General features: G+C 38.7%; 1 protein-coding gene across 4 annotated transcripts in view; it reads right to left on the bottom strand.

Moving 5' to 3' along the window:
• Positions 1 to 13988, bottom strand: part of abr (ABR activator of RhoGEF and GTPase) — a 243304-nt gene that overhangs the window by 17304 nt on the left and 212012 nt on the right. The window contains exon 1 of one of the 4 annotated variants that reach the window (XM_007260374.4): positions 13143 to 13677. The exons of the other annotated variants lie outside the window; for them this stretch is intronic. Within the exon in view, the coding sequence (XP_007260436.2) occupies positions 13143 to 13298 (156 nt within the window). The 5' untranslated portion in view covers positions 13299 to 13677. Of the gene's footprint in view, positions 1 to 13142; positions 13678 to 13988 lie in introns of those variants that run through there. 4 annotated transcript variants of the gene reach the window in all.

Raw genomic sequence — 13988 nt, 5'->3', positions numbered from 1 at the left:
CAAAGAGGGTACCTAACTAAGCACCAAGTCTTGGATAGATGGATGTCTGCTATTGGTAAATACTTTAAAACATAAAGGTGATAAAAAGGAGTCTTCAAAGTGAGCTTTAACCACTGAAGAACCATTTCTGGTTCGATAAAGTCTAATTTGGAAAGTCTAAAGAGCATTATTTTTATTTTTTCTTTATTAATACAAACACATACACACATTTTTGTTACAAATATTGTTCCTTATGGTGCCAAAAATGGCTCTAATATGCCATCACTTAAAGCTGAACCACCTGTAGCATCTTTAAACTCGCATGCAGACAAAAGACAAATGTTCTGGGATACCTGCTCATATATTGTTTCTTATCAAATCAAGTATTAATTATAGTTTTTCCTGCGTTTGTTGAGGGGTCTGTATCTACTACCCAGGAAATGGTGAGAGAATTGTGAGAACTCATTCCAACAGCAATGGACAGTAAGGATCAGCAATATGGCTCTAAAATAATGACAATGTTTCATATTTTTTAGACTGTAATCCATACATATACATGTCAAAACCTTTGCTAATTGTTCTTTACCTGCGGTGTGGATTCTGTCCGTTTTTGCAGTCTGTAAGTTAGTATAATAAGTTGTTTGATTGATTATTATTTTTTCTGCTTAATACAGTATTAATACTGAGACATCTCAGAAGGATATATACAGAGTAAAAAACAAGAGTGCCAAGCAGTGAACTACAGTGTTCACCACCTTATTTAGCTATTAATTGTAATGCAGAAACTGTTTTGAACTGTTGGCATAACTTGTGGCGTTCCACAGGATTTTACTCTAGGACCAAAAACAAACTTACATACAAAGGGAGCTTACATACAGGTATTAATGGGTAAAGCACTAAACACAAACACATGTAATGTTAAGAAAATTACAGGTGGATATATAGATATGTAGATGTCGGTCTTTATATTACAGGTACCTCCTTGGGACTGTTTGCATACCATCAGTGGTACCCTTACGGCAGTTTGGGCATACCTTGCCATGCATTAAGCATATTTATCTGCTTGAGAGAGTCCTATTCTACTGGCAATACTTCTCTACAGGGACTAAACTAGCAGTGTGTGCATTTGTGCATACATAGAGCAGTGTGTGTGTGTGTACTACAAAACACTATGAAAACCGTAGACAGTGCTTTGATCGGAAATGTGCATGTGCCAAGTGTACACACACTCACACACACATACACACTCACAATGCTCCTGTTTCATTGACCTCACTCACCATTCATGCCTTTCACATGCACACAGTTACAAACGCACCCGCAGCAGCAGCAGCAGGCTTGCGTCCCTCTACGCATCCCCTTATCATCCAATTATATTCATTAAATGGAGAGTGCATAAAAGATAAGTGTGCACACACGCTATCCACTTACACTATATTTAATTCATGATACCTGAAGCACAGAATAAGTGCACTATTATCACTCCCTAACAAACCACACATTCATGAACACCATTCACACTGCTGAACACTCCTGTACTGTACAAATCAATAGCATAAACATATAATAAAACACAAGAAAATTACCAACTGACATAAAATGAGCAAAAAAATTTTCCTGTTTTCACACACCTCACAAGATAAACCTGCAATAACATAATACATCAAACTGGCTGAATTACCGTGAAGCACAGGTCATGCGTCTGTGACCTAAGCAGAAGTCTAAATTAAAGCTAAATTAATTCATTCAGACCCATTAACTCCCTCTGCTCGCGCTCCTGCCCGTGGCTGCTAGCAGTCACCAAATCCGTTTTAATTAGCAGCGACGTTTATTAAGTGAACTTCACGGCCGTGGTCTTAATTTTCTTCCAAGACTGCCTTATCGGTGCCAAGACTGGAAAGACTAATCAAAACTCACAAAACACTTTTTCAAATTACATTAAGCTTCATTTGTTTGACGGATTACAACATGCTGCTAAGTGTGCAGCATAAGAACGAGCAGGAACACCAGCACACAGCTTTCTAGGAAATGTTAAGCATAAGAATTAATATGGCTGCCAAATTTAAAAAGAGAAAGAAATATTTAATAAGCTAGAATTTATCTGTATTTTTTATGTTAATTATCTACATTACTTTTGATCTTTCTATTAACTGTTTAATTTAATTGTGTGCTTTGCATTTTAGTATTTAATAGCTCCACTTTAGTATTTCACTAGCATCTTATTGCTAGAATATTATTGTTTTGTTGTTGGGTTGTGTTTTTTTGTTTCCCTTATTTTAATTTGAATCTATACTTTTGCTAATTTTGTCAATTTTTTGTCGAGGTTTTTTTTTTTTATTATTTGATCAGCAGATCAGCACAGCAGTGCCAATATTACACGTTATAGCACGTGCCTTGAGTGTATTATTGTGATTATTATCGCTGTTTATCGAAATATTTTGAGATAAAGAGTCTGATAAAATGAGATGTTTGGTTATAAAAACTCTGCAAGTTAAAATAGTTTCATTGCTGCTCTGCTTGTAGCTGCTCTGTTTGGCTGGTAAGCACTGCATCATTGCTAGGTTACCTGTATGTTGTGGAGGAACACAGAGAGCTTCGATTACAGCGTATTACTGGCTGATAACGGCATTCATAGAACACCTCTCAGCCAATCACATTGCAGGGTCAGAATTAACTGTGGTATAATTTACTTTAAAAGTACCAAGTAGTCATGCAATATTGTAAAGGAGAAAAATATTTTTTATAATCGTATCGCAGTCCTCTGAATCGTAATGGAATCAAATCAAAAGACCACCCCTAATGAACTGTTTTTAATAGCCTTGATTTCAGAAAAAAACAATGACTAAACTGGTGTACAAACACTTTCTTTTTCATACAGTGTATAACAGAATACTCCAGCTGTAGACCACCTGAATGTGCACTTTTCTGCTTCCCCACCTGACTTCCTCATTAGCGAATGACGGACATTCTCTCTCAAAAGACAAAAGACACTGGACTAGGCAGACGAGTATGTAATAAAAGAGAGGCAGCGTTAGTATATGTGTGTGCATTTAGCAGGAGGTCTAGCACGTGCTGAGGCAGCAGCCGCAGGAGACGATAGGCTGAGCTTTGCCCTCCTCAGGCTCTCAGCAGTCTTATGTAAAAGGGCATGGCACTGATATAATGAAGCTGTGGAGATGCTGCACTCATGCAAAGTGACTGATGCTGCAAGCACTCTTCAAAGCACAACACACACAACACATGCGCAGAACAACAGCAGAGCATGGCGGAGAGCATGTGTGTTGCCAAGGCAGGGGGAAGATGATAAAGGGGCACGTGTCTTAAAGCATGTTCTCACTGCTGAGAAAAGACTGCTTTATTCTGTCACACAGTGGAATGGAACCTCTTTATCATTACTACTATATGATTCCATTGCCAAGACACACCTGCTACTATCAATCTGCTTAAACAAGAGAACAACTGGCACATAGAGTAGGAGAAAAAGAAAGAGAACAATATGTAAATATATGAGTATGTGTGTAAGAGAGTTCATTCATGTAAAAATACTCCTAGTTATTTCCTAATTTATAATTATTTCCCAAAAGTAACAAACATACATAGTCACTGATTAGCATTAGCATTATTTAAACAATATCCATCATGCCAACTGATGGCTACTGGAATTCATACATTGTTTGCATCAATGGCACGTATGGTTGAACCAATGACTGTAGACAGCATGGGTGATGTGGTTCCATACCCATCTATTTTATAGAAATGAAGGGAAAACTGTCTGCCATGTTGTCAAATTTGCAACCAGAATTGCTCATTAAGACGGTAGAGTTGTCCCCTAGTCAATTGTTAGGGCCACCTCATTCTCCCAGACCAATAGTTCTAGAATGGAAAAAAGTGGATTTTTCCATTGGATTCAACATTTGCTTCAGCTTCAAGAGTAGAAGTACAGTTTTTGGAAATTGAACTTCATTCAACTACAGTCCTTCTAGGAGAATAACATTTTAAAATTTGATTTCTGAGGAAAATAAAAAGACAATTGAGATGGAAAGACCATTTAGAGAAAAAATAAGATGGAAAATTGGTTGTTTTGTTACTGAAACATAATGAGTAAACGGAGTTTCACATCACAGTGCCACCAGCCAGCCAGGTGAGTACAGAACATACCATACACAGAACATTCATTACCCCTAAGCTAACAACTAAAAATATGCCAATGTGCAAGTATTTACCACCAATTTAGCGCCAATACAAGTACTGACAAAGAAATCGATAAAATAGAAATAGTACAGTACGGAAATTACAATATAGATCTGAGATTCCACAGAGCACAAATCCACTTAGGTTACATTAGGTTTGTGATGTTATGTCATATTAATCTGTTTCAGAGAGTCTTATTCTATAGCCAATACATCTCCACAAGGTCTGGTGTAGCCATTGCTGGCACAGATCACAAACACCCGGCTTGTCTGGTGTTTCTATGAATACGGCCAACATATTGCCAAAACCTCTCACATACCCTCAATTCACATCTAGCTGAAGTCACTTCCACTTGAAGTAGTTGAATGCTTTCATTACAATGAGTGTCCACAAACATTTGGACATGTAGTGCAGATAGATACATGGACAGACGAGAGAAGGAGATCTGAGATCATGTTTTGAGTGTTGTGCGGTGGGAACTGCACTGTAATTAGAAAGGTATTTAGAGGTCAGGCTGATGTTTAGTTTGGGGCTCGGACATTCAGAGCTGATGTCAGCCTGGGCCTCTTCCAGTAAACTCCCAGCAATCAGAGAGGAAATGCAACTTCTGCTGACTCACAACACTACTCATCATCACCACCAATCATAATCATAATCATCAGCACCATCAAGACATTTCACATTACTGAAACAATAGCTGTATATCAACTGACAGATGTTCCAGCATTATATAACCACTTCATTCATCCATCTCAGTTACTGTAGAAGCTACTCTCTTTCTAGGACAGCTGGGCTGCTGCCTCAGAATTTCAAAAATCCTAAGCTCATGAACACCAGCAAGCACTAATAGCCATTTTACTCAACAGCCGTCCAACGGGTTTAACAGCAGAGCCTTCGTAACAAGTCAGTGGTCATATATCCCTAATGGATACTGGCTGGTTAGCCCAAATGAGCTTTAAATCTGACCCAGAGCGCTGCTGCTTCTGCAGCTCGGATAATGAGGCATGAAAGGATGGTGTTTTGGACTCATCAGGTGATGAATGTGTTAAGGGGTAAATGAGAAGAGCAATGGTGACATGGGAGCTCACAGAAATATCCGTCCAGTGAGTCCAGCGCAGCAGGACATCCACATACAGGCTTCCACATCCAGCCTAATTACCCCAATCAAAACTGCCTTGTTAGGGCACAAAGAGAAGGGGGAGGTGGGGAGCGCTGGACCCGCAGTGGGGGTCCCCTGCCCTTACTCGTGTCTGTGGAAGATTTATGCCAGCCATATAATCTGCCATTAGGGGCTGCCTGGCATTTTAAAGCACTTTAAAGAGGTGCTGAGGGGAATGCTGGCGTTTTAAACGATGATTAAGAAATCAGTTGTAGGAAATGGAAATTACCAGCAGCCATTTAGAGAAGCTGCAGATCTGCAGGTGGTGGTTCAAGATAGCGAAAAAAAGAGGCTGTATCATACTTTCCTTTGTCCATCTTATGATCCTGCTTTCCATTTTGTAGCAGTTCTAGGAAAACCTTTTATTACTATCTATAAACTAGCTTCTTAACGACACACATATTTAATGCTATGCTATTGATTTGTCTTAGTAAGAGCCATTTTGGATTAGTGGAAAAAAAGTGGGGTAAAAAAAAATTGAACCTAAATTTTTGGGTTAAAATAAAAATGTTGTAACTACTTAAAGCATAATAAACACAAGCACACAACATTTGAACTAGATAAATAGGCATAAACAAAGAATGAACCTGTAATGTGGGAAGATGTGGGAGAAAATGGTATCTGGAAGATCTTTGATTCATACATTTATAAATGTAATAAATTTTAAGCTTGCAACTCAATCAGACACTCACTTATACTTACCAGTAATACTGGTATTTATAGTACTACTGGAGATGTATATCATTGACACTGCATCAACACGCAAAACTACTCCAATTATCTTTAATGTATCTGATATAAAAATAAAATACAGTTATTTATTTAGTTATTTATTAAGTACCCAATTGTGTCTTGTACCTTTCTGTCATGTGGATATTGGACATTTTACTCAATGGTTAAGTATTAAACATTTTTTTCACCTATCTGAAATAGAATCATCACTGAATATATAAAAAAATTAAAGATTTCGACCATCTTCTATTGGCCTAGTTCTCATTAAAGTGTTCTCTCTGTGTAAAGACATGCTGACATTTCCTTTATTTAAAGATTTATGTTGTAGTTATAGAGTTATGATATTTTCATATGACAGCGGTGATTTTCTCCCTCTCATCTCTCTGGTCCGACTCCCCCTTTCAGATGAAGTAAAGCTCAGTGTAAGCGGGCTGACAGCTGAGGTGTACAGCTTTAAAGCTAAGGGATGAATGCAGGTCTGTAAGAGTCAGACACAGTGACCGGGTCAAGGAGAGGAGCGCCTCAAGAGGTCATTCAAAACTCAGCCAGCACACACACACATACACACACGCTCCTGCACTGCCCTCAAAGAGCCATTCAGAGCATCTGAAGAGAGAAAGTGATTGACTGAGGGTGTGAAAGAGAGAAGGTTCGCAGCAGAAGGGTAAATAAGGGCTGGTTGTGAACTGAGTGAACTGAGTAAACTGAGCATGGGTGTATATAAAGGAATCTGTGAATGAATATCTGATGGCAGTGTTCCATGGAAGGTGGAGTGAGTGCATGTATGTGTGTAAAAGAGAGAGAGAGAGAGAGAGAGAGAGAGAGAGTGAGAGAGAGTGAGAGAGAGTGAGAGAGAGTGGAGTGTGTCTTTGCATGCAGAATGCATGAGTTAGTCTCTCTACGAGTCAGTGTATGCGACTTGCTTCACTATTTGAGGGAAAGTGGGAGAATAAATCAGTGGGGGTAACTGGGGCAAGAATAAGTGAGTGAAAAAAACGAGAAAAAAAGAGAACGAGAGAGAAAGAGAGATTCCTCACACACTGTGTGCTATACAGAGGAATGCAGACACTTTCAGATCCAATCAATATTGTGAGCGATGTGTGAAGGCCTGTGCGTGCGTGCGTTCATTAACCCTCTGTGTCTAATCGCAGGCTAAAGCCAGGCCTTATCCAGCACTGATTAAAGCAGTAAGACCAGACTGACAGCAATAAGCATGGTGTAATGATATGTTAATGAGACAGATCTGAGATTTAAATTGCTCTTAAAACCCCCAGCAAATGTTACCACTGGTTCAGTGGAGTAGTCAGTATTAAACAAGCATTCCAGGGTTATTCAACATACTCTTAGGTCTATCAAAATAAAAGCATTTAACTCTAATAAAATAAACCAATATACATATATACATAAAGATAGGCAAAGCATATACAGCTCTGGAAAAAAAATAGAGACCACTAAAAATGGATGAGTTTCTTTGATTTTACCAAATTGAAATCCTCTGGAATATAATCAAGAGGAATCAAGTATGATCACAAGCCATCAAACCAAGCTAAACTGCTTGAATTTTTGCACCAGGAGCGGCATAAAGTTATCCAAAAGCAGTGTGTAAGACTGGTGGAGGAGAACATACCAAGATGCATGAAAATTGTAAAATCCAGGGTTACTCCACCAAATATTGATTTCTGAACTTTTATTTGGAATTTGGGAGAAATGTTGTCTGTAGTAGTTTATTATAGAAAAAAACAACAATGTTCATTTTACTCAAACATATACCTATAAATAGCAAAATCAGAGAAACTGATTCAGAAACTGAAGTGGTCTCTCAATTTTTTATGTCTGATTTGCCCTAATGTGACACATATCTGGTTCATTCAGGGCTGTATGTAAAATCCCATCACAAGTCAGATTTGAGTCATTTTATATGTGGTCCTGTGGCAGGTAACTTTTAGTTATGAATGTGAACAGTCAAGATAGCCAAATCTGATCTAAGCACAAAAAAAAAAAAATTTTTTTGATTTGATTAATGAGGCTTGTAATGTGAACCTAGTGATCAATCACGCTGGACTAATTTGAACATTTTTGTAAACCATTCCTTAGGCATTTTTATTTTTTCACTTTTACTTAACCCAACATATCTGATTCACATTCTGCTTAAGAAGTCAAACAATAGTTTAAAATATCTGTTGACTGCTTAAATAATTAAATATTACATAATATCAGTGACTACCTATCCATTTCTGTAGCATACAGTCAGCTAATAATGTACAATAATGTTCTTTGCACTTAGAACCGAAACCCCATTGCCTCAGTGTTCCAGTACTTGCTTACTGACTTCAATTATAGATGTTTTTGAAATGTTTTGAGTCAATATGTTTTGTAAGTATAAAGAAATCACAGTGATCAGGTATAAAAATGCTGAAATATTCCTTTAATCCTTTTTAAACTAATAACTGATAACATATGGACTTGGCTCAGCGGCTCCGGAGTGGAACTGTATGCACCGTCTAAGCTAACGCTGCCACAGACTGCAAATGCATGCACATAATTTACTGCACAAACCGCTGGCACTGCATTTACTCTCCTCCAAATGGACAGACCTAGATTTCACGCAACTCTTACTCTCTCTCTCTTTCTCTCACACTCACACACAAACACACACACCTGGGAGACAGTCACCTGCTTAGTCATACTGCTGCATAGATGATGCCAAAGAGGAAGGTGAAAAACGAAGCTAAGAGGCTTATTCTTGGCTAAGGACAGATCACATCAGCTCAGTGGCTACAAAAGCTTAATTTAAAACAGACGATCATCAATAAACACACAGAGAAAGCTAAAGTGTGCTAGAAATGGGACAGAGCCACAGCAGCTGTCTGGAGTTTGAACACAAACCTACTGCTATTTGACACTACTGTCCCTGTGCCAGTCCGCACACAAAACAGGTGTGTGAGGGTGTGCGTGCGCACATGTGTGTGTGTGCTTCTATGTGTTTGGGTGTGCAGCTGTGCTTGTGTGTATGGACAGAAGCTTATGCCTGAGGTATGTATCTTCTCTATGTGTGGCATGTGCGGTGTGTGTGTGTGTGTGTGTGTGTGTGTGTGTGTGTGGCTATTTGGTAAGTAAATGGCTTTCATTAGGGAGTAATGGGTTTGAAGCAAGGCTTTAGAGGTGATAATTAACCTCTAATTGCAGGTCATAATCAGTCCAACCTATGCTCAGCCTACTGAGACACCCACACAGAGTCACACACAGAGACACACACAGAGAGACAGACACAGAGACACAGAGAGAGAGACACAGAGAGAGAGAGACACACACACAAAGAGAGAGACACACACAGAGACAGAGAGACACACACAGAGAGAAAGAAACAGAGACACAGAGAGAGACAGAGAGAGAGACAGAGAGAGACACACAAAGAGAGAGACACACACAGAGACAGAGAGACACACACAGAAAGACACAGAGACACAGAGAGAGAGACACAGAGAGAGCGAGAGAGAGAGACACAAAGAGAGAGACACACACAGAGACAAAACACAGACAAAACACAGACACACAAAGAAACACAGAGAGACACACACAAAGACAAACACAAAGACAAACAGAGAGACACACAGAGGAACACACACACAGACAAAGAAAGACACACAGAGACAAACACAGAGACAAACACAGAGGAACACACAGAGGAACACACAGAGGAACACACACAGAGACACACACAGAGACACACAGACAGACACACAGAGACAGAGAGACACACACAGAAAGACACAGGGACACAGAGAGAGACACAGAGAGAGAGAGACACAAAGAGAGAGACACACACAGAGACAAAACACAGACAAAACACAGAGACACACAAAGAAACACAGAGAGACACACAAAGACAAACACAAAGACAAACAGAGAGACACACAGAGGAAAACACACACAGACAAAGAAAGACACACAGAGACATACACAGAGACACACACAGAGGCACACACACAGAGACAGACACAGAGACACAAAGGAAGAGACACAGAGACAAAACACAGAGAGACAGACAGAGATACAAACACAAAGACAAACAGAGAGAGAGAGAGACACAGAGAAACACACACAAAGACAAAGAAAAAAAACACAGAGACAAAGAAAGACACACGGAGACAAACACAGAGACAAACACAGAGGAACACACAGAGAAACACAGAGAGAGACCCACACAAAGAGAAACAGGGACACACACAGAGACACACAGAGACACACAGAGGCACACACACACAGACAAAGAGACAAACACAGACACACACACACAGAGACACACACACAAAGATACACACAGAGACACCAGGAGACACAATGAGAACAAAGCAACAAGAAGAAGTGGTGCTTTAGATGTTAGCTATAAAAGCTACTATTATTACATTCAAAATATACATTACTTCTGAAGACCCTTCAGTTTCACACCTTTATCAGAAGACATTTACAGTTAAGACGATTACAATCCAAGAGCCAACTTCCACTACAAGACCGCTACACGATCATGTTTCCATTCCAGGAATAGTGCAGACTGGGGTATGAGGTAAGAGAGGAACCTCCAGGGTACAGAGGTTGTGCAATACAGTAAGTGTAGTATAATTTAACAGCAATACAATGAGAATGGAATACAAGTGAGAGTCAGTATTAAGCAATGCAATATTATACAATGAGTTCTAAGACAAAGAAGAAGCATAGAGTTAAGACTAGCCACAAAGGACATACATCCACACACACTGTAACTGCAATGCTACCACCCTCTAATAGCCTCTTAAACCAGCCAGCACACCAAGACAAAGGAGCTCGCCAGTAAAACCTATACAAATCACCAAAAAGATCAACTTCTGGATGCTATAGCTGGTTACATTTCTATATACAGTACACAACAGCTAAGGCAGCAAATAACCTTAATTAAGCTACTTTAAGCACATGTTATCTAATTACACTAAACAACCACTAAGTTTGCTTTATTATGTGTAGAAAGGTCTATGTATAATAAGTAAACTCATTCACACTACTGTAAAACCAACAAAGCTTGACCAGAGGTGCCAAAAACTGCTGCTCTGGAAAAAAATAAGAAAGCACTTCAGTTTCTGAACAAGTTTCTCTGATTTTGCTATTTATAGTTATTTGAGTTTGTTTAAAATGAACATTGTTGTTTTACTCTATAAACTATACACAACATTTCTCCCAAATTCCAAATAAAAGTATTGTCATTTAGAGCATTGATTTGCAGAATATGAGAAATTGCTGAAATAACAAAAAAAAAGATGCAGAGCTTTCAGACCTCAAATAATGAAGAAAAATATATTCCTTTATATTCATAAAGGTTATAAAGTTTTAAGAGTTCAGAAATCAATATTTGGTGAAATACCCTGTTTTTTAAGCACAGTTGTCATGCATCTTGGCATGTTCTCCTCCACCAGTCTCACACACTGCTTTTGGATAATTTTATGCCACTCCTGGTGCACAAATTCAAGCAGTTCAGCCTGGTTTGATGGCCTGTGATCAAAATCATATTCCAGATTTCAATTTGGTATAAACAAAGAAACTCATCATTTTAAGTGGTCTCTTATTTTTTCCAGAGCTGTACATATATGCATATATAATGTTCAATCTACTGCACCATCTATAAAATAACCATTAAAGCATCAACTCACAATTCAATTGGGTTGATGATTCAATGCCAATGATGCCACAATATTAAACAAAATCACATTGCATTACATCTCTTAATAAAATTAGAGCTGAAAAAAAAACAGGGGAGTGTTGACATCACTATGCTGGATTGTGTTGTTGAACAACAGAACTGTATTAGATACACTTCTCTGTATGTCTAAATATTAATGAATGTAATTAGCTACTTTAAGTTCAGCTTACTGCTGATGCAGATGTGCAAATGCACAAACATACACATAGCTTGTCTACTCCCTGTATAGAAGTAATGCCAATAGAATTTGACTCTATGGAGAAGATGGAACTTGTTGGCACCATACCTTGTGCCAGGCATGGACTAGAGGGATATACTGTATAGCCCTCCCCCAGCACTGAGCTGTGGAGGAGTGGATCTGTGTTCTCTGGAATTATGTTTTTCTTCCAATACATTTAGGATGACCTCACTCACGTGCTTGTCACTTCATGCAATGCAATCAAATCCTCACACCAATGCTCCAAAATTGAACAGAAAGCCTTCACTGGACAGTATTTACTTCAGTAACTCCAACAAAAGAATGATAAACTCTTTATTTTAAAACAATCTTGATTGTGGAAGAAACAATGAATGAGCAGGATATGAATGAGCCCATGCCCTTTGCATAACTGATATGACATATCTACCATGCCTTATAATCCACTGCTAATGTGAAATATATATACATTTACATCTTATCCTTGCAATAACAATACTTAACACATCTAACATGGTAACTTAAGAGGAGGAAGACAATATGTATGCTAAAATAAATAGACTTAATACTTAATATTTTTAGCACTATAGCATTTCACATTTTTCACTTTCTGCCATTTTTTGTAGTTCTTTACATTTTGTCAAATGTCATGATGAATGGATTAAAAGACATGCTCTAATATGACTTAAAATAGGATCAATTTTATTTTATTCAATCAATTGTTTTAAAAAAGACAATATGGTAGTTTAAAAAAAATCTAAATTCAATTTGAAAGTCTTCATATCTATCTAGAAATCTGCTCTACTGAAAACCAAACACTAAGGTGAAAAGGGCATTTCCTCAGCCTTAGAAAAAAAAGATCATATCAGGTCAGTGGTTAGATCAGTAGAACCACTTAACACAAAGAAGCATCACAAAGTAACAAAAGACACATATCTTAAAGACACACAAGTCTTCACAAAAAACACATCTCTACATGACTTAATATACTTAATGAACAAATCAACTAACAAAGTTAAGCATTCTTAAGTGCTCTCATAAAGCCCTTTTCAGTCACATGCAGTGAAAGACTGAAGAAGCAGAAACAGCTGTCTAAAGAAAGGAGAGAAAGGAGCTGTGATGAAGAAGGATGGACGGAGAGAGGGAGAATAAAAGACCTTTTGGCGGAGGAGTTTGCTGCGCACCCGGCCCCACAGCTTAGCGCCAGTGTTGGTGTGCCTTTTCACGACTGGAGGCTCCTCCACGCAGCAGTGCTCCTCTAACCGCTCGCACACCGAGTTTAGGTTGCAGTCCGTCACCACAATCTCAGTCATCCTGACGGCTGAGAATACACACACACTCTGGCAGGGTCAAACTCACACAACCCCTACAGGCTTCAGATAGAAACAACGACAAAAAAAAGCTTTTCCAGAAAAAAAGTACAAAAATCCAACAACCAAGTTCCAAAAGCCAAGAAGCCAAAAAGATTCTTCTGAGAGTTTCTCTTTTACTACAGTACTAAACTGTAGATCAGATTCAGTCTCTGTACTGCTGACTGGCTCTGGAGGGATGGAGTGATGAAAAAGATATTAAAAGAGGAAATCGAAGGAGCGACACACAAGAATTCATTCCGGAGTGAAGAATGTGTCCCGCTTGAGCTGCCAGCATCTCTGAGGTCTGCTCAGCTCTGCGACGCTCGCAATCTGATTTCCAGCGAGGCAAGCGCGCACATGGAGCGTGAGAGAGAGAGTGAGAGAGAGAGAGCGAGAGAGATATGGTAGGAGGAGGAGGAGGCAAGGGAGAAAAAAGAGAGGGAGAAGGTGGAGTGGCTGCTCTATCAGCAGGCAGCACCTTTGAACATTAGCTGAGAGAGAAATAGAAAGAGAACGAAAGTTAAAACTGAGAAAAGAGAAAAATAAATTAAGAGTAAATAAAAAAATAAAATAAGAAAGGTTCTAAATGAATATCTAAATGCTGGAAGTTTCAATCTTTCAAAGGAACTCTAGTATCACTGCAATAATGTT

This window comes from Astyanax mexicanus, chromosome 1 (assembly GCF_023375975.1).
Source record: "Astyanax mexicanus isolate ESR-SI-001 chromosome 1, AstMex3_surface, whole genome shotgun sequence".
Classification (NCBI taxonomy): domain Eukaryota; kingdom Metazoa; phylum Chordata; class Actinopteri; order Characiformes; family Acestrorhamphidae; genus Astyanax; species Astyanax mexicanus.
Note: the sequence above shows the minus strand (reverse complement) of the source record. Positions and strands in the feature narration are given on the sequence as shown.